This window comes from Lygodium microphyllum, chromosome 28 (genome assembly GCF_053477565.2).
Source record: "Lygodium microphyllum isolate KBCC chromosome 28, Lygodium_microphyllum_v1.1.10, whole genome shotgun sequence".
NCBI lineage: Eukaryota > Viridiplantae > Streptophyta > Polypodiopsida > Schizaeales > Lygodiaceae > Lygodium > Lygodium microphyllum.
This window is the reverse complement of record NC_141162.1, coordinates 25,415,119-25,437,658: the sequence shown is the minus strand read 5'-3', so window position 1 is coordinate 25,437,658 and position 22,540 is coordinate 25,415,119. Positions and strand designations below refer to the sequence as shown.

Sequence of the window (22,540 nt, the reverse complement as noted above, 5' to 3'; positions counted from 1 at the left end):
TGATCGCTCCTAGGAATTGCCTGACTCTCACACGAATCTGGATGGGATCCCGGAGTCCCTAGTACTAGTGAAGGGACGGAAATCTTGGAGGGTTTGTTTTCTTCTGCACAGATAGAAAGGATTTTTAGATGAACAGAGGTTTGTCTTCTGCATAGGTAGAAGGGGAAAATCATTGTAAATAACTTTGCAAAATAATGAATAAATATGTTTTATCAAAATACTGTTTTCTCTATCTTTGTGTTGTGCCGTAAAATTATGCGAAGAAACCTATGATAACGGATTAATTAACGAAGCTGCTTTCATATGTCATAACTTAATGTAATATGTAATTAAAAAACCAAAGAAAACCATTTGTGGAAAGCAGGTGGGCGAGATCCTTAACGGATCTGTTTTACAGATGGGTGGTCTCGATAAGCTAGAAGCTTCTTTCAAGAGATTGAATGAAATGTTAATTAGGAAAAATTAGGTAGGGCCGAGCATTGACTTACCTAGGGTTAGATCTTAAAACGTTGATTAGTAATTATGTTAGGGGAAAGGTGCCGCGGCCATGCCAGAACTCCATTAAGGTTCCCTGAATCCCAACTAGTTGTTGCTGGAAAAAAGCGTTGCACTCCATGAACCAAGGGTAACTACGATCACTCCAGCGAATGAGAAGCCCTTGTGGGACACCTCCAATGGAGCTAGTTGATGCATCGAGACCTCAATTGTCAAATTAAGACCGTGAGCTTGCAGGTTGATCCTCGTGGGAAGGGCCGGTACCTTTCACTACGGGATGGACTCTGGGAAACCTAGATGATAGACCCCATGCATTCTCGCGACTGCTGGGCAAAGCCATCTAAGATAGTTCCCCAATGGACCACTAAAACGTGCTGCTATGAAATTTTTAGGTAGGCATGTGATGCGTAGTATCAGAGCATAATTGAAATAAAAAATATATATTGTTTTAAAGACCAACTATTATAATTAATAATCATCCTGCTAATTGTTAAGGGATAAACTTTGGTAGAATAATGAAGCGTGGAACCAATTCCTTGTTTTTTGAGCAATGTACACATCTACGTTGAACTCCACGGATGACGAGTGGAGAAGAAAAATGATGAGGATAATCGATCGCCTATATGATTCATCCTCTATGAATCGCGAAAGAAGATGGTTCTAAAATGAGCATTATTGTTACATGGAGGCCAATCGATTCTTCAACATGTAGACTAGTCTAAAACGCCTTGAATGGATGGAAAATTTTAAAGTAGTTGAGACCTTTATCTTTTGTCCATCCAGAAGGAATCCACTTATGATTATGAGTGGTCGGCAGATACGTCTAGACCGTTATGTCTATGACAAGGTACTGAAGGTAATGCTAGCCGACAGCATTATAATCCAAGGACGTCACAAGTATCGAGATTACCGTATCCATGTTTTTTCAGATCTCCCATTTCCACAGTATAGGTTTTTGGACATAGATAGCAATTGGCCTACTTTCTTCTACATGAATATAACTGATATCCATCCCTAAAAAAGAAAGATATAATGATATCCTGTTTTGGAAATTGTACATAGCATCTAGCCTATTCTATCGATGCTGATGTATCTCTACTTGTAAACATCTGCCATTTGTAAATATCCCTAACTTGTAAAAAAAATCATAGCATATGGCTATTGATAAAAAAAGATAATAGGGGCGGCTAGATTTTGTAAAAAAATTGTGCTCTTTGGTCCATCATTGTTTTACAAAACTAGTAAGATATGATAATGTGAAAACGAAGCTGAAAATTTTAAGCACTAAACTAATTCGTGAAACTTATGATAACCCAGGGTAATACAACTATCACTAGTCCCGATTGAAATTCAAGAGAAGAAGTATCTCCTTAAGCAGGTTAAGCCACCGGAATTTGATGGGAAGGGCAAAGACGTTGAAGGCAAGGCATAGATTTTGATTGAGACCATGGACTACTTTACTGCCGCGGAAACTACCCGTGCTAATCAGGCTATGGTCGCCAAGTTGAAATTGAGCTATGAGGCACGCCTGTGGTGGAAACAGTGGTGTAAAGATCAGGGACTCGTTGAGATAGCTATTACCTAGAAAAAGTTGAAAGAAGCTGTACGTAGTCGATATTTGCCACCAGCTTACCACACACTAAAAATGAATGAGTTTTTTAACTTAAGTTGGGAATGAGCTTGGAGACATATTACTCATAGTTTATCTCACTATTTAAATATGCGCCTTCCATGACTATTGCTTAGCAGGTATCATGATGCCGATGGATGCCCAATGCTAAATCAAAAATTAAGGCATTGCGAGTACGCCATATATGCCACAAGGCTATCCATCTAAGGAAATGAAATAGGCAGAACTCAAAGAGGGCATATTTCTTATAATCCACGAAGGAACTGATAGGCAGTGCTGAGTCACCGAGGACCACACACGGGTAATGAAATTCCGGATCTGTCACGCAATAGGACAGGAGACAAAGAGATAAAGCAATGTCTCATCACACGTAGTGCAGAAAACACAACGCCGAGTAGAGATCTTTCGGGAATGGAGCACTTCTCCCGTTGGAAGACCCTTGATGAGCAGCCGCCACATGAACACTTTTCCCTACGGGATCTTAGACTTCCAAAGCTAGAGAAATCTTTTGCGCCACTTCTTTGTACTGTCCCTACAATGCCATAACCTATTCACTTTCCCCATGACCCATCTCTTGGCTTCCACCATCTAATGATATATCTGATTAGCTGACCTTTTCCCAAAATCATTAGGAAGCACAAACATCCAGTAACGCCAAGGATCCAATGGTTGTAACGCAGGCAAAGGAAAGAATCTCTGAAGACTGTCCTGTATGGACGACCAAATGTCCTTGTATCCACGAGGCACTCTAAAGTACTGATGAATATGCCTAAAGGAATAAAGACGGGGCTGCCCAGGAATAACACCATCACGGACTGTCTTCGACCTCAACCTAGCCATCTGATTGAAGTCGTCTCGCTGCAAATCTTTTTGTGGCCAATCCAGCAACCTTGAGGAAGCTAGTATTTCTCCTTGTAGCGAATTTTCCTCTTTACGAATATTCGAGGATGCCAAATTGCAAAACAAAGCATCTCTTGCCAGGAAGCTATCAAATGAGAAAGGAGAAAAGATTGGGAGACCTTTAAAGGCCTTGTAGAATTAGCGCATGCCACCAGGAAGCATGAATAACCGTGCTACCATGAGAGATGCCAATCTTTTCTATGAAGAATTTGGCAATATTTGACCAAGGATGACACTGAATACATAAACTCTATAACAGGGATAGCCTTGAAGCCGCCATATGCAAATTGACGTCTAGCAAAGCTGCACCCCCCATCCTTTTTGGAGTGGTCACATGCTGCTAGAGATCCATACCTGCCCCAAATGATTGCCTTTCTTTTTCCAAATCATAAATTTGATAGGCTAAACCAAATCCAAAATGGACTTTTTAGTCCAAGGAAGCAATGGAAGAAAGAATCAGATCATACTGATCATAATGCATTGAGCCACTTTTAGTCTAACATGTAGTGGCCAACTTTGGGATTTCCAGTACATGAACCTGTCATGAATTCGGGAGGCCATCCAATCCAGCAAGGCTCGAGGAGCAACCTTCACACCAATAGGATATCCCAAGGGTCTGGTTATATTACCCCTTGTGATCATAATTCCATTCTAGCCCAAGGCTTGTAGATCATTCTCTGTATAGGAGAGAAGGGTGGATTTCTGAGTATTAATGTGAAGACCCGATGCCAAAGCAAAAAGATTCCAGGCCACCATTGCCCGATTAACATTAATACGCTCCGCCTTAAGGAACATGAAAGAATCATCTGCCAAAGATTGACCCACAAGTTGGTCACCGTCGGGAAGAGTTAGGCAACTATCTCACCTTGAGCTGCCAACTTATCCAGTAATGAGAGTATATGGGGCGAGTTACCAAAGCAAATAGCAAAGGGCTAAGAGGACAGCCTTGTTGATGCAGGGACCAAGATAAGGCAATTTCCTCCGTAATTCCTCCATTAAGAGCAATACGGGCCATAGCACCCTGATTGATGGTATCAACTAGAGAAATCATATGGGGCCCAAAACCCATTGTAGACATTAATTGCCGCAAGAAAGACCAGCTGACATGATCAAATGCCTTCTCAATATCCAACTAAAGCATAACAACCTGCTAGCTAGAAGCTTTCGCATAGTCAATTCCGAGCTGAATATTCAAAATGTTGTGCATTATATTCGGACCTTTAATAAAACTGTATTGCCGTGGATGAATGAGGCGTGGAAAAACTTTCTGCAATCTATTGGCAATAATTTTGGAGAAGATTTTATATAACAATTCCATAACAGAAATGGGTCTCCATCGTTTCAAAGAGGTTGAAGAGGGAACCTTGGGCAACAACTTGATGACAACAATCTTCCAATCCAAAGGCATCATACCAAACTGACACAAGTGAGTTAATGGGTCCTTAAGCAGTTGCACATGGGCTGAAAACAGCTCATTAGGAAGCCCATCCCAAGCCTGCACTTTTCCTTTGATGATGCAGACGAGCAAAAAATTGATGAGTTTGGCAATTGTTATCATGTAAAGCTTCAGCTCTGGCCAATAGTTTGTATTTTGCATATTCCTCTTCCTGAAGAGATTGGACTCTACCTTTCAGCCTTTCAATGCATGTGAGCAAGTCATCATTGGAATCCCCAGTCTGACATAGAGACAATGAATGAGCTAATAAGGATTGAGCATGCTGCAATTTAGCTCGAAACGAGGAAGCATGCTGAATACCATATTGTTGGGATAACGCTTGCGCATTATCCCTAAAAACCGCCCATGCTTCCATCTCTGTAGATAGAACCCTGGAGCTAAAAGAGCCTATCAGTTTTGCTGAACACTTCCAAAAACTGATTTTGCTGCAAAGAAGATTGATTAAACCGGAGAGGCAAACGGGCAAGGAGAGCTATAAATACATGAGCAGGTTTGTGGCTCATTTCCAGGACCAAAGGGTAATGATCTGACAAAACATGCTGTTTTTCCACACGCATATCGATGACTACAGGAGGAAAAGAGTCACTTTGGCAGATGTATATCCTATCCAGTCTGGCATAAGTGTTTGTATAGCGAAAAGAACAATAAGTGTATCTAGCTTGTGATGGATACATCGAGGACCACATGTCCTGTTTCAAAGATACCACAGCAAGAGCATTCCAATCCTGTCTCTCATGACCATCCATAACCAAATGCGGAGAGGTCACCTGATTTGCAAAAACACATGAATTAAAATCACCCATAACAAAGCCTTGACGAGCCACGGCAAGGCAGTGTAGGTCTTCCCAAAGTTGACGACGTTCCCTTGCATTAGAAGGAGCATACACGCCTACCATCCACAAAACCTCACTCTCATAAATTATTTCAAGAATTAAAAATCGGTCACGAGGGTCTTGAGAGACCAGCAATGGTTGTAGGGAGGATTTGACAGGCAACATAACTCCCGATCTGTGCGGAGGACGACCACTAAAGAAAACTGCATAATCCTTATATACATATGAAGATCCAGCCAAAGTGTGTTGTTTATGCTCTATAGCATAGAAAACATTCCATTTTCCAACTAGCACCACTTTCCACAATCAATACTGCTTTCTGCCCGAAGAAATACCTTTCACATTCCACAAAGCATTTTTCATGATGGATCACAAATGAGAAGAACTACTGAGCCGATGCTTTCCCTTTCCCTTTTACATCAATAGACTTGGCAGCGTGGAATCTCTCCATTTCACCTTGAATAACATCAACAAGATTTGCCCTCCGCAAGCCAGCAATGTAAGCACGGGAAGGGAAGTTCTGTTGCTAGGAGTGGAAAACATCCCGAGGAGGCACAAGCCTCCCACGCGCATCAAAGCGCAAAGCAGATCCAGAAGGTCTTTTATCTTCTACTGCTGGAGTACGCGAAGATTGGGGTTTCACATAAAACCCCCTTCCTCTATGTTGAAAGGCTTGAGTGATAGGGAGCCGCGGAGGATGGGCAAGAGTGGAGTGAGAATCTTGTCTTGCATCACGAGGGACCATTGTAACCCAGGAATCCTCCTGAAGAGGCAAATTCCGCCCATCCGCAAGCGAAGCACGCTCCCCATCACCATGGGAAACATCCTTCTTGCTTCATTACGACCATGTTGGGAAAACTGCTCAGGATCAGCCACTGACTTTTGAATCGTCTGTTGAGGGAGGTGGTCTTGCATTTCCATATCTGGGTCCATAGGGCATTTCCCTACCTCCATATTTTTGCCGCATTCCAAAATGAAATGGCCCAACTGGCCACATCTGAAACAGTGTCGTGCAAAAGTACCCCACTTCAACTCATACACTAACGTTTGTAACCCTAGAACCTCCAAACGAATTCCAAAGCATACATGCCCTATTCCGATTGCGGGAAGCTAGCCGAGGTTCCGCCAAAACCTTCGCAATAGTTCTCAACACTAGAGGGAGGAGTCTCCAAAGATGCGCAGGGAAATCCACCACCTCCACCCAAATTGGGCATGTATGTCTCAGCATCTCTTGAAACTCAGCCATGGGCCTCCAAGGGACCACATAAACTAGTTGCCCATCCATAAATAGAGGAATGTGCTACATAATAAGAGCCTGTACTTTTGCAGAACGAAAAAGAACCTCAAAGAACCCCTTTGGGCCATCATAAATCTCTTTCACCAAGGGAACTTGTATACGCCCTAAAACATATTCGAAACATTGTTCACAACTGGCAAGCATAGATTACAGCCAAGCACGAATTCTGGTGATCAAAGGAGTCCTGCCAGTAAAATAAAATATCGCTGCCCTCTCATGGAAAGCAGCTATCTATTGTTAAACCAGGTCGGTTCCCATGGCTGCAACTACTTGATCCCCATCCGGTAGTGTGTTAGCTTTATCCTCATTACAATGGACATAATTTGACGTAAGATGATTGGCAGTGGCCAGCATGAACTATAAAGATCCATCGGGCTGTGAACACGAAACATGAATCTCTGGCTGAGACAAATTTGGGCCCAAGACCGGTCCGACATCCTACGACGTTTGACCATCTCTTCACTATCCTGCAATGGCCCGAGTTCATCAACCAAGGAATCACCATCTGGATCGGCGAAGTCTTTGTCATTCCCTTGCCCAATCTGCTAATCGAGAAAGGCCATATCGATGCCATTAGATTCCTGCAGATTAGCCATAGTAAAACTGAATATTTGAACACAGAATTCTCTCTCTCTCTCTCTCTCTCTCTCTCTCTCTCTATACAGGGGTAGGTCTGCTCTCGTTATGGGTGCACAGGGGCAGATTGCACGTGTAATAATGTCTGGTCCGCAGGCTCTGGATAAGGGCGCTTAGAGGATGCTCAGCAGACTCCGCAGGACAACAAGTTGGTTACTGCCTGGGTGTGTGAAGGCTGGCCATGCAGAGGTGGGGCAGACTGCGTAGGACAACAGGTCGGTAACTGCCTGGATGTGTGAAGGCTGGCCATGCAGAGGCAGGGCAGAGCTATCCCTTCACCTTACGCACGGACTGTGACTGAGGAGCAGATCTGGGTGAAACTCTGATCGCAAAGCAGAAATGGTAGCGGTAGATGACAGGCGTGCAGGGGCAGGGCTTGTGGAAGGCTGGAACGGGCTAGGCGGAGGCATAAAAGCACAATACCCTGTTGAGGTGGAATGGCCGAAGCAAGAGACAAAGAGCACCATTGAATGTGGGTTGCAACGAACCGGAAAGGCAAGCGCATGAAGGAAGGCAGGTGCAGACGACGTCGGGCTTTAATGTGGAGCCCCAAGGCGGTGGACTGCACGAACGAGAACGGAAGACGCAGAGGCGACAAACGGAAACCCTAGGCGGGGTCTTGTTGCATCCCCACCATCACTCTCACCATCTCTCTCTTTGCCTCTCTCTCTCTCTCTCTCTCTCTCTCTCTCTCTCTCTATGTACCAATTCCTGTGTGTTGCAGGGGTTTTAGGATACGTAGAAGGCAAGCATGCATTGTAGGGGCCGGCATGTGACGACACAGGGCTGCAGGTCTGGGTTGCAGACATGGCACTGCCTCTCATTTGCAGATTGGCGCATTGACTCTGTCGGAGGTAGTCTGTAGAGTCTTGGTGGATTCCATAGACTAAGGGGGAGATACTTTACACTTTTTTAAACTTAGTTTTTTCAGCTTTTTCAGTTTCCATACTTCTCATTCCAACCTACCATATAGACCTACACATAAATTATATCTCTTCTTCTCTGATGAGAGATGATGATACCAGTTGTATTGGTTATGGTCTTATAGGCCACTCTAGCCTTTTAAAGACGCTAATAGATCTTTCTGTGTGCGCGTGCACGCGCTCGCCTCAGATGCTGTCTATTGCTGCACACAAAGCAGGCTTAGGGTAGCAGGGGGTTGTGTAGGAAATTGGCAGGGCGAGAACGCGGAGGTAAATGTGTGCACAGGCAAGGCGGGGATCAAATTGGCAGAGTCAGGGACCAGTGCACAGGTTGTGTATGTGTGTGTGTGTGTGATCTCACCTAACAACCTCTACTCCCAAAGATGTCATACTACAAGTACCACTTTATGAAGACTGTGGCAGATGGTTTCATTGAGAGACCTAGATACTTGTGCATATACATGCCACATGAGATGAGAGTGGCCATTGGACAGCTTAGGGTCTCCTATCATCATCTCAAGATTGAGGTACGGAGAGCAGCCCATGTTGCTAGAGCCAAGAGGATTTATAGATTATTCTAGGGGAAGGTGGAGAGTTGGGGGCAGTATATCTATCAATGTAGGGCCTACGATACAGTTTAGGTTAAATACTCCACACTATCAAGAGAATACACCTCCCTTAGACTAGGTGATGGAGTTCGTAGATCAGTGACACTCGGGCCAGTTCCTATTTGTGCATCATTACTTTAGTCAGACACCTTGCAAAGAGAAAATAGACAATCACGTATCACTCCTTTTTTCCAAATATTGGCCACACACACTGCACCTACTCAAACAGGGGTTGACAGTCCAGAGAGTGGATGTCATGAGGACATGTATTTTTGAAACCTCACTTAATATGTGGATTAATTTTTAATCACATGGTTAAGTAAATGTTGTACATGTGAGGTGTAACTGGGATTAGAGTAAATTTACGAGCCTAGGATCAGAGGAAATCACGGGATGTGAAATGCAAAAGCTGCTATAAGTTATGCCACACAGGTACTTGGTGGTATCTGGTAGTTGTTTGTCTAGGTTATTCATTTGGCCATAAGTGTCATTTGGTGAGACTAGGGAAGTTGTGTTTAATGGTACCTAACGCCAATCTGATGGTCAAAGATGGTGCAGAGTCACTCGAGAATGGAAGTTGTCTAGCCAATTCAATTATTAGCAAGTCAGATTATTTTTCAAGGCACCAAAATAATTATTAGGTTAATTTTTAGTATTTAAAGACTGAAAATTAATATTTAATTATGAATAATGCTGGAAAAACAATTTGGAAAGGCTGCCACTTGCCAAAAATGGCCATGCAAGACTGAAAAACATAATTAGAGGTTGGAGAGAGGCATTTTTAGTGTATTTAGCTTGCAAGAGAGAGGGAGGAGATATTGCTAGTTTGACTTGCAGCCATTGGAAGACCTTCTAAGGTAGCCAAGGATAGGAGAATATCAATTAACAGCAGGTGACAATATCTACAGGTTGTTGAGACAGGGTAGCAGTAGTAAATGACTAATTTTCTTCAGTTTGCATCTACAAGCTGTTGAGACAGGGTAGCAATAGCAGTAAATGACAGAATGTGAGGTGCGCGCCCATCGGCTTTTCAAGCACTATTTTAGTGGTTTATCGAGAAACGAATCTAAGCGTCGCTGCCCGGTACTCCTAGGGAATGTTTCGAGTTTTGTCACCTAGGGTTTCCTAAATCCACCTCGCAAGAGAACGTTCACGGCCGAACCCACTAGGATCAACTTGAAATTTGGGCTCCTAGTGGCCAAGGTCTCCTAACAGCATTTTAGCGTCAGATCCTGGATATCCTACTTTACACAGAGATACCCAAGCCGAAGCAGACCCATGCCGCACTTGGTTTAAAGAGAAAAAGAAATGAGAGAGATGCGCCGCTCAACCTCTCTGCCCGTAGGACATAGTCCCATTCCGGTCCCCTAAAACGGTATGAATCAGGATCTAACCCAACAATACCTAAATGTCGAACGACGGTAAAATCTTGTGAGAAGCCTCCCAATTCTCTAGGACCATCCTGTTGTAGGACAGACCCGTCGGGGGTTCCACCCACCTGCTTTCCTTAATAGCTTTAGTTTTCTAATTAGGTCCTATCACAATTATGTGTGACACTTAAAGTCAGCTTTATTAATTAAGCCTTTTAGGAAACAAGGTTCGTTCGCATAACTTACAGCACAGACACGAAAACAGAGTAAAGCAATCTATTGACAAACAAGTTCAAACAAGTTCCTTAACTTATTTTCAAGTTAATCTTTGTCTTCTGCCCATACAGGAGAAATTACATATCCCTTTTGTCCAACAGAAGTATCTCTTCTTCCCTGCAGAAGTAACTGGTCCAAATCACATGGCACCACAATTCAATCCTTTATCTAGAATAGGATCTTCCAACATGCCTAGATGTTGGGGTCACGGAGGTCTTCAACTCCATTCTAAACCTAGCAAGGGGTGTTCAAAGCTCCACTTGAACTGCAAGTTGTCTAGGAGTGAAACATCATTCGTGTGGTTGGCCTTTTCACCACTCGACCTTCGGCCTATGAATCGAGTAGTGCCCTCTTTGGGTTAATCCATGGTGCAATCATGGAGGTGATCCACCCGTGCAAAATATCATTCCTTAATTAAATCCTTTAAGAATCAAGCACAAACAAGGCATTCAGTCCTAATATCATTTTCTAGGAAAACATTCTTTTATCCCCATGGCAACTTGTCATCACAGACCTTTGCCATGCATTTACCATAAATCACAAGCACTTGGAACAATCGTCCAAATAACAATTAACAATAAGTTGAATGTAAAAGCATTTAGGAGGTTGTCCAATCAACTAACAAAGCTAATTGCATTCTTTCCAAACAATGCTAGAATAGACGACATAACATTTTCATCGCATATTTGCTCTCCCCCTTGGGATCTAAGAGCAATACTATGCAAAAATGTTTCTTAACACTTCCTTCCTTCGGCTAGGGCATATGTTAAGGGTTCAAACACTATTCATGATGTAAGGTCTATAGGTCACTTACCTTGATTGATAACCCAACCCTGAATTTGGATTGGCAAAAGTCATTGTTATCCGACGGATCTCAAGACATCTTAGTTTTAACCCTTATGATTAATTTCTTGTACTAGCTCTTAGTCAAGTCATGAGGCAAATAGGAAATTAGCCTTATATATCAAAATATGTTATAGGCATTTTATGTAAATACTTGATAAGATAAGTGCGAGATTATCTCAAGTAATTAGACTCCAACAAGCCTTGTCTTGAGCTAGAATCTAGTTCTTCTTAATATTTGGGCTCTTAGGCTAAGTACTTTTGAAGTATCTAAACTAGTACTTTCTATTCATGATTCTTAATGCCATATTCTTTTAGCAATTATGCTATTTATAACCCTTGACTATGCTTTAACCTAGCACTTGTATGCACAATCTTTTAATGTGGTTTTTTTAATGACTATATCCTTCATAACCTATGACTAATTCTTCCTTGTAATTGCTCTATCAACGAATAAGCCATATGCAACTAGGTGCAATTAACTTTTCTTAATACATGCACTTTGCAAATTTGATCTTTTGAATACGTAAGCTAAAATTTATCCCTTCCGATGACCTATACTCATGCATCATAGTATGGGGCCTAACGTATCTCATACGAGAATCAAAACAAGCATCTATCAATTTGGAAATACATTACTTACGATCAGAACCGTAGTTGGATTGACAATGATGCCTTTGCTCGAAGCTTCATTTCTGGTTGTGGGATTGCCATCCGCATGTAATATTTTTCGCTTGGAGGCCATCGTCCGCAAGTAGATTCAAGAGATAAAGAAGGCGGAATAGATTCGAGATGGGAGAGCGTAAGAGAAGATGGGTAAGTCAAGGATTGAGATAGAGAGAATTGAGCTAACTCTTTCCCTTGCAGCCTCTCGGGGTGACTCTTCTCTCTCTCTCTCTCTCTCTCTCTCTCTCTCTTTCAAGCTCTCTCACAATCTCTTGGAGGGGTATCCTTCTCTCTACCTCTCTCTCGCACCCTCTCGGGGTCTTCTTATGCTTCCTTGTGCCTCCCTATGTCTCATATTTATAGTGAATTAGAGAAGAGGGCTTGTGGCTGAGAAGTAGAGCTCTTTGTGGAGGGGAATCTTGGAAAGATCAGTGATAAGATGCTCAGATTATAAATCTGATGGTTCCATTGGCTCTGAAAGGGGGGTAAAACTCCAAAACACTTGATTAGAAAGCTGTTAGTTCACTCATTTTCTCTGTTCGAAGTGTTGTTTTTTGTTTGTGGACTACGATTGCGGCGCGTGCGATTTCGCTAGTCACTTTTTTTTTTCTTTTTATAAAATCTCCAAAACTAACTAAAACATCACTTGTTTTTTTTTTAAATGACATCCAGTTCTAGAAATCTCTATATCTTTTTTTGGATAATATCTAAAATATCTAAAATATACTAGTTTTGCCCAAAATCTAATATTTTTGGACTATCCAAACTATACACATTAATACTAGTGATTAATATAGCTCATAAGTCTCGTTCACATTGTAACTTACGTGAAGGGTGGCTATGGTCCTTGTCAATCCGAGAAAATTATCGGATTTACGACTCTCGAATTTTTTAAATAAAATATTATTAATTAAATAAAAATTATTAGTTATTAATGTTTGTTAGTTTTTACCGTAGTCTTTAGTTAGTAATCTTACTAACTTATTATTTGACTAACTAACTTTCGAACTAACCAACTAACTTTTATTGCGTGGAAATATTACATCCTCCTGCCCTTAGAGAAATCAAGATGTCCTCATCTCGAGAGAAACCGGGGGTATCATTTTGGAACCTGTGGGTCATGGGTCCACCATGCTTTCGCTGCGCTACTTTGATCACTCACAAACATGGGGTCTTTTGAAATAACAACCTATTGTATTTAATATATCCGAGCCTTGATTACAAGAGAAAATTTATTGTAGTTACATCTCATGGATATCTTCTAGGTTTTTCCTAAGCACCTGGTATATTCTGGATCATTGGAGCTTAGATTCGTTTCTCGATAGACCGCTAAAAGAGTGCCTGGAAAGCCGATGGGCAGGCACCTCACACAGACTTTCTTCAATTCTTCCCGAAAAAACTCTATTGAATTTGTTAATTGCTGTAAATAGTGCTTAATCAGGTTATTTACCACCCTATCTGAGAAGGAAGACTGGTTCTAGTGGAGACCAAACTGGCATGCTGATCTGACTAAGTGTGGTAGGGGTTTCCAAAGTCTAGACATAGAGACTACGTTAGAGCGACGATAGAGATCCACTGCAGCACAAGCAGTACCTAACAGAGCTGAGGGATCAGTCTGGATTCTAGCTGCACACTATCTCCTTAGGGATGTATGCATATTATATCACTGATCCTAACTGGATGGAGTCATGAGTATATGATTACTCTTTCATACAGCTAGTTATGTAATGCTCCACCCACCCAGCTCACTTCTTTTGTTGTATCCCTATATGGGCACTGAATTGTACAACCTTACACTTTGCTTTGCACTGTATATCACTGATCATCATTTTGCATGTCACACTTTGATACCATGTGACTATCTTCCTTTCTCTTGCTCATCATACTTGTATTACATAGTTGGGTTTCATAGGCCATGCTGGCCTCTTGCAAACATTGCTTTAACTTTAATTATTAGCCAAGATACAATAGCATTAGAGAACCTTAGATTGAGGTTGTTACCCCACTTTATAACCTAATGAGCTGAATCCAAGGTATCACCTTTTCATTGTCAAAGATCCCAGCTGCTACCGTAGAAAAAAGTTCCTAAACAATCCCCGAAAATTCACATGTGAGGAACACCCAATATGGAATAAAGAGTGAAGACATTCCATGCAGAAGGCTGCATTGAGCTGTACATGCAGTTTGGAAAGAGATCTCCAGCCAGCTGGAAGATCTACTGGCTGGAACTCTTTTGAAGCCACCGAGAGGAGAAATCAAAGAGGGCATGGTGTCTTTTTCTTCAGGAGGAAAATTGCTGCCACAAACATTATAATGCTTTATTTTCCACTTCACTGCAATATCTGCTGTATCCACTTTGTGACAATTTGGCAACATCTAGGTGTACCTAGTTTCTTAACTTCGGCAATACTGGTGGTACCTACTTTGTAGCAATTGGTGTTTCACAATGGGCACTGTTTGTTGCAGTTTTTCTGGATGCTGGGATTTTGCAATGGTTGGAAGCTGGAAGAAGTTCTCTAACCTACTGGCAGTCATTTTATTTCTTTATTGTCACAGTGAGTACCAGCCCATGAAATGTTATTCATTTCTTGTTATGAAGTGGTTACATTGCTAGTAAATGTTGACTTTGTTCTTCTAAATATAGGAATAACTTGCAGAGGTGTAACAAACAACAAGTAAATGGAAGCACATGGAGTTTAGCATGATCTTGACTTTAATCTTAGTATTTTATAACAGATAGATTCTTGGATGTGAACAGATCAACCTCATGCAGTTTCCATAATCTGTTCCTGTGTTTCCTGTTCTTTTCAATGACCGGTTTCTTGACTTTGAGATGATTGTCTCTACTGCTTCTGACACCTTCCTGCTTCATATGTAGTGCTGCTTAGTGTGCTACTGACTACAGCCACATACTGGCCTTAGTTGCTCTCTTAGATCTGACTATATTTAGAACAAGTACAAGACAGCTGTGTCAGGTTATGAAGGCTAACGAGTGAGCAAGTAATAGGAATTAAAAAAAATGGTTGTATCAGATTATGATGTTTGGGGAGAAGCTCATGTGTGAGCAAGCTATAAAGACAACAAAAAAAATCACCCTCCTCACTAGAATGCATATAACTAACTACATAGGTCCACTTCCCGGACCATGCTTAGAACTTGAAGGCCCTTCTAGATAGGAAGATCTCGTTTTTTTTTGTCCCGTGAAGTTTAAATTAATGTATAGAAATATTTACATTGAGCCGTCTAGCCGGCCAAGCACATCCAAAGACCGGCAGCAAACACTTATGAAGCCAAAAGGCCATGAAAACACCTGCTACAAGAACAAAAGAAGGGGATCATGAATGGGGCACGGTAGGAGTGGAGCGAACAATATCCATGCTTGGAACAGCCACCTCTCCAAGTATCAAGACAACCAAAACCATGGAAATAATTTGCACACAACTCACATGACCATGGATAACCAAGGCTGAATAAAACATAAAAACATTGTGAGTGTGTCAAATGTGCCAAAGATTAGTCCATTGCATGAACTGAAAGAGGCAAGGATGATGGGACTATAATGTGTCCATGGATGGGATGTTGCTCAAAACCCAAGAATGGATGGGCATTCTATGACCTACTAGTGAGATCCATACTCTGGAAATTGACTCGAAATTATAGTATTCTATATACTCCTCAACTCTCTCTCTTTTTTTGTGAAGACAATTGAATTAAGTAGCAATATTTACATCAAACCATCAGGTCAGCTAAGAAAAACAGACACAAATGAAAGGCTACCAAGACTCTAACACACATATCACACAGAAAGGACAGCTGGTGTGGAGTGAACAATATCCAGCCAGGCAGTAGCAACGTCAAGAAGAACCAGTTCAGCTGAAACCATAGAGGAGATCTGCCATAACACTAAACCATGAACACGGGCCACATGACCATGGATACCCGAGGCTGAATAAAAAATAAAGGCATTCCGAGTACACCAAATATACCACAGATCTGTCAATCTAAGGAAATGGAAGAGGCAGGAATAATCTGAATGTAAAGTAGACATAGAAGCCATCTTTCCCATAATCCACGAACGAGCCAATATCCGCTATTGAGTCGCCAAGGACCACACACAAGAAACAAAACTCCAAATCAGTCGAGCAATAGGGCAAGAGACAAAAAGATAAAGCAATGTCTCATCACATGTAGTGCAAAATACGCAACGACCACCAGAGATCTTGCGAGCATGAAACACATCCCCAGTTGGAAGACCCCCAATAAGCAACCTCCACATGAACACTTTACCTTGATAAGGAACCTTGGACTTCCAGAGTTGGATGAATCTTTCCTACCACTTCTTTTTGCTATCTTGAATATGCTATAATTTATTAGCCTTTCCAGTGACTCATCTCTTGGGCTCAACCATCTAATGATATATCTAATTAGCTGAACTTTTCTTGAAATCATTAGGAAGCACAAATATCCAATCTCTCCAGGGAGATGATGGCTATAAAGCAGGCAAAGGAGAGAACCTCAGAAGCATGTCCTATATGGACGACCAAACGTCATGATACCCTCGAGGCACCTAAAAGTGCTAACGAATACGCCGGAAAGAATAAAGACGGGGCTGCCTAGGAATGACACCATCATGGACTGTCTACAACCCCAAACAAGCCATCCGATTAAACTTGTCTTATTGCAAATCTTTATCAGGCCAATTCAATAACCTGGAGGTAGCCAACACTTCTCCTTGCAGCAAATTCTCCTCCTTCCGAAAATCAGGAGGGCACCAAACTACAAAACGTAACATCTCTTGCCAAGATGCAATCAAATGAGAAAGGAGAAAAAACTGGGGGACCTTAATAGGTCTCGTGGAATTAAGCACATGCCACCAGGAAGTTTGAATAACCATGCTACCTTGAGAGATGCCAATCTTTTCTATTAAAAATTTTGCAATATCTGACTAGGGATGACTCTCTACACATAGTGCTTGCAAAAGTGCTAGTCTCAAAGCAACCATATGCAAATTAACATCCAATAAAGTTGCTCCCTCCATCCTTTTAGGAGTAGTCACGTGTTGCCACGAAATCCACACCTGGCCGAGAGGATTCCCTTTCTTTTTCCACAACATGAATCGGATAGACTAAGCCAATTCCAAAAGAGACTTCCTAGTCCAAGGAAGCAATGATAGAAAAAATAAGATCATACTCATCATGATGCATTGAGTAACTTTAAGTCTCACATGAAGAGGCCAGCCTTGAGATTTCCAGTATATGAACTGATCATGAATACGAGATGACATCCAATCAAGCAAGGCATAAGGAGCTACATCCACACCAATTGGATAACCCAAGTATCAGGTTATATCTTCTTTAGAAATCACAATTCCATGCCAACCCAAAGCCTGCAAATCATTCTCTGTACAAGAAAGCAGTGTAGATTTTTGAGCATTAATATGAAGTCCCAGTGCTAAAGAAAAAAGATTCCATGCAACCAATGCCCGATTAACATTAGTGTGACCAGCCTTAAGAAACATAAATGAATCATCAGCCGAAGATTGACCCAAAAGTTGGGCACCACTAGACAAACCAACAATCTCTCCTTGATTAGCCAACTTACCAACAATGAGAGCATCGAGTGAGTGACCAAAGCAAATAGCAAAGGGCTAAGAGGGCATCCTTGCCGAAGAGATCGAGATAAGGTAATTTCATCTATGGTCCCTCTGTTAAGTGCAATTTGAGCCACAACACCATGACTAATGGTATCAACAAGAGAAATCATACGAGGACCAATCCCATGGTGGACATTAGTTGCCACAAGAAAGACCAGCTGACATGATCAAATGCCTTTTCAAGATCTCTCTCTCTCTAATATAAAGAAGTTTAAATTAATGTATGGAAATATTTATATCGGGCTTTGAGGCCAACCAAGCAAGATGACAACAACACACATAAAGCCAAAAGGATGTCAAAATAGTATTCTATATGAACAAAAACTCTCTAAAAGGCTATCAAGCACCATTCAACGGGAACAAAAGAAGGGAATCATGAAGAGGGCACAACAGGAGTTGAGCAAACAACATCCATGCATTGGGCAGCCATCTCTCTAATTATGAGGCTAGCTGAAATCATAGAAGGAATCTGCCATAAAAGCAAGCCTCGCACTCATCTCACATGGCCACAAATACCCAAGGTTAAATCAAAGATAAAAGCATTGGGAGTCTGCCAAATGTGCCAAAGACAAATGCATCACATGAAGTGAAAGAGGCAAGTATGATGAGATTGCAACTTGGTTGTGGGTGGGATTTTGCCTAAGACCCAAAAACGGATAGGCATTCTTTGGCCTGTCAATGAGATCCACACTCTGGAGATGAAGTCTCAAACCTATCTAGCAACTAGGCAAGAAACGAAAAGGTGAACAAGGGTTTTATCACAAGTAGTATTCACAAACCAATTCATTTTATTGCACATTGCTTGCATCTCCTTTGGCATAGTCAGAAGCAATATACAAATGAGGAACTTGAAGAGGAGTTGCAAGATTACTTCAACAAATGGCTTGATGAAGATTTTTCCATCACCACACTTCTTGAGAATTATCTGCTGAGGTTTTGTAATCATACTCTCTAATTTGCATGCCTCACTATAGAGTTGCGTGTGACACAACTTTAGCATGTGGATTAGTAAGAGAAATATGGAAAGTGTGCTTCAACTTTGACAAATAAACAATAAACATGTGTAAGTATGCCAAATTTCTTCTTGTTCTTTGTTTTAGGGATTGAATTTAGCTAATACTTCCTAATCTTATTGGTTGAAAAGGAATGGCTATCTATATTCTCTCACAAGATTATATAGTGGTCCTATTGAGAGAAATTAATACATGCAGGCTTTATTTCATACAAAGAAGAGAAACATGTTGAAGATTGCCCAACTAGAGAGATTGGTATTTTGTCATTGTAACTTGCATTTAATTGAGAATTCATCTTACACACTTGAGTCAAAGCAAGTAAATGTAGATGAGATTGATATAGAGAAGGTGAAGGACATTGCCACCATTGGAGAGGAGGGGATATATATGTACAACATGCTTTACAAAGAGATGTTTGCACCTACGTATTGGACACAGTCACCACAGGTTATCTAGAGCAAGAGGAGCTCAACTTTGACATGTAGGTGCTTCCTTCTTTCTATTAGGCTCACCTAGTACCTCTATAGTTCTAGTGGCTTCTCAAATTGATGATGATGATTCCTTCGTTTCCTCTACTAATGGTAGTACCAGTGTTCTTGATAATAGCCTTGAGGAGGATGAGATAGAGGATAATGCAGAGTGATTCTTTATAGATGATAGTAAATACATCATGCTAGATAGATCATGATCATTTTGCACTATTCATTTCGTGGATTATTGGCATTTGAATTGAATTATCTATTTATTTTTCACATCATTGTTTCCTAAGTGTACTCTTTTTTGCATCTATATGACATATGAGTCTATGACATCATCATTCATGATAATCTTTTATACTGAGCTTTGATATTGAAAGTTTTTGCAACTCCTATATTGTAATTTTAGAGTCTTTGGCAGTATCATGTATGCTTGCCAAATCTCTTCTATGGTTACATATATACTCTACACTATTGAGGAATTCAGCTATACTTGATGTAGAGGTTCAAGTTACAAATGGTATCACCTCTTCATATATGTCTAATATTAAAATATTCCTAGAAATCAACATAAAATCTGTTTCCCTATTTCATTGTTTTGGCATCATGCGAAAACTTTGTTTCGCAACTTAGAAACATGTTCTCATTTCAACATTTTCGAAACTCGTGGCAACTATGGTCTTATAGGCCATCCTAGCTTTTTAGAGATGTAAATACATACGCTTTTCTTTCTTTCTATGTGGATCCCTCTGCTTGGGTTGGTCTCCTATCTCATAGTAGTGGTATGCAACACCCTTAGAGCTCCAAGATGAAGAACCCTAGACATCTTTGGTCCTCATACTCCATAGCAAAGCGAAGAGGTCCAAAGCCCTGGCAAAAGAGCAATGATACCTCCCCCTATGTCATTGTACATTGTGTGTCTACATTTGTAGTACTCCTATGTCACAGGCCCTTGGCCATAGAGCTGATAGGCCTTGTTCTCTATTGAGATGTCTATCCATTTGCATGTCTCTCTCTTCAGGCTATGGGAGGAGGTACCAATCTATGAAATAGCAAACCATATGCCATGGGAGAGAGGTGTTTCCGTATACTATGGCTGGATAATAAATGCATCCTCAAGGAAGTGTTGGAAGTAGCTCTGATAAAACTTCACTATTGGTCCTAGAGGGAGTGGGAGCTGAATCCAAGTCCTCCCCTTGTCTATAAATGAAGAAAAGATATATTAGTAACTACAAAAGGTCACAATAAGACAAACCAAAGTACATCCATATTTGATGTTATCCTAAGTCTAAGACTAGTAATGTAAAAATAGTATCGTAAGTCTAGGACTGGTATCTAAGGAATTATAAATGTGCAATGTACATTTGAAATTGTATGTATGAGGTATCTAGAGATTGCAGCTATCTCTCTCGATTTGAAGATTGGTACTTAATGTGGGCTAGGATGTGGTCCGTGGCTGCTTTGCTGATGTGCTTGGGGGCAAGTCTCTGGTGTCGGCCCCTCTGTCTAGGTATCCTTACAAATTTGGCATCAAGGTGTCTATAGATACCAAGCTTACCAATGCATGGCACATATGTAAAAGCTCTTTCCTTCCATTCAGACTCATAGGTCAGTGGAGATATTCTTTTTGCTGCTGAGTATCATGAGCCCAATGATTCAAAGAGTCATCTTGTGTATGAGCCCAAGTAAGTGAATTTTATGCAGTTGGGACCTCACATGAAATGTAATGGGGCCCCTTCATTATCACTAAATTGGCTCCTTTTGTCATAAAGCAAGGTGAACAAGACTGCTCTAGAGGGATTGAGAATGAAAATACCATGTGAACCCATACTTTGGGAAACTATATTTGCTAGACATGTTATAATTTCTAGGGCATATTGAACACATGGTTCACACCCATCACGTCGCAATGTTGTCCCCCTGCCTCGATTGATCGGGATAGCCCGCCCCGTTTGCCCATGCCTACCCCCGACTATCAAACCCCCCCCCCCCAAACTCTTCGCGCCCATCTTGTCAACCGCTGCCATTGAGCACCCTTTCCCATGCCCGTCACCCTCTCCCTCACGATGCTGCCTTTTCCCCAGCGCTATCCCTCCCCCGGTGCGCTGCCTCCACCCCATGATCTCGGCTCTGTTCGACAGGCCTGCCACCCCTGCGCGGCGTCCAACACCTCCCCCACTGCCAAAAAAAAATAGCCTCCCCCTCGCCATCGTTCCCTCCCACCCTCCAGTTACTCCCTCCATCTGTAGCAACTCTTTCCCTCAAGTAGCACCGCGATGTGATTGGTAGTGTTTTCAGAAGGGACACGCAATGGAAACCTTTGGTCATACACAGGCGCATTTAGCAAGTGCCCCCCAGTCAAACACCTTGCGCGTCGTCTTCTCTGAGGAGCAGCTCTTAGCCGTTTGAGCTAAAGAGCTGAAGCTAAAGGGAAAACAGTGATTTATGGTTAGGTAGTAGGACATTTCCCAGCTTCGAGGTTGGCTTCACTCCACGCTGCGCATCGGCACAGCACAGATTGTGGAGGCGCGGTCCTAATGGGCCAAGGGATCTTCATGGTTCGGCTCAATTCGGCAGACACAGCACTTGAGTTACTTGCCAGTTCACCATATGTGTCCACGAAACTCGTGTGAAACCGTCCGCATCCACCTGTGGGCTTGTCGGCGGAGCCGCCCTCGCACTGAAGCGCATGCACTTTGCTGCCTAGTGCCCAAAGCCATGGCAGTGCATGCACTGCCCTAGCTGCCCAATCACAATGACCTGTTGCCTAAAGGAGTGTCCGCCTGCCTCAATCTCTAGAAACTCTAGGATATTCTTAACCTCTTTTATTGCCACCCGTACCTTTTGGACTCTTGCGGCTGTCACTGCATCAGTGAAAGATACAGGAAGGACAATGCCGAAGAGTCGTCCAAAGTCTTCCACCAACTGGTGATAGTCTATCGCTAGGTCGGGGAAAAGAAGGGTAACCGTGTGCCGAAGAGACCTGTTGTGGAGTGCAAATGCCTCCATAGTGAAGCCACTACACAGGGAGCTCCTCAAACACAGCCATGGCAGGGTGACGGAGAGTGAGCGCCCCCCCCCCCCCCCCCCCGACAGCACCACGCGACCCCCCCCCCCCCCCCCCGACAGCACCACGCGACCCCCCCCCCCCCCCCCCCCCCCCCTTGCCCCGCCCGAGAGGTCCATAGATCTTCACATCCACCCCCCAGAAAGGCGTCTCGTGCCGCCTCACCCAAGGGCCCATAGCCCCCGCCCCCTCCCCACGGCCCCTTCCCCGACCCTAGTATACACCCCCCCTCCCCACCATCACCCTCGCCGCACCCAGTTTAAGTGGCCCCTCCCCAACCCATCTCCACTGCCCCCCCCCACGCCCCCCCCCCCCCCCCCCCACAGGAGATGAGGAGCCCCAAACACCGACATCCTCCACCCATTGGCTCTCCAGCCCCTCCTCCCTCCCTCACACAA

The 22,540-nt window shown here is 42.5% G+C and overlaps 1 protein-coding gene across 4 annotated transcripts in view; it reads left to right on the top strand.

Annotated features, from left to right (window-relative positions):
- The window catches only part of LOC148011263 (uncharacterized), a 188,612-nt gene that overhangs the window by 107,743 nt on the left and 58,329 nt on the right, over positions 1-22,540 (top strand). For all 4 annotated transcript variants that reach the window (XM_087670538.1, XM_087670540.1, XM_087670541.1 and 1 more), the window contains one exon: positions 14,400-14,488. In XM_087670538.1, the coding sequence (XP_087526664.1) occupies positions 14,400-14,488 (89 nt within the window). The remainder of the gene's footprint in view (positions 1-14,399; positions 14,489-22,540) is intronic.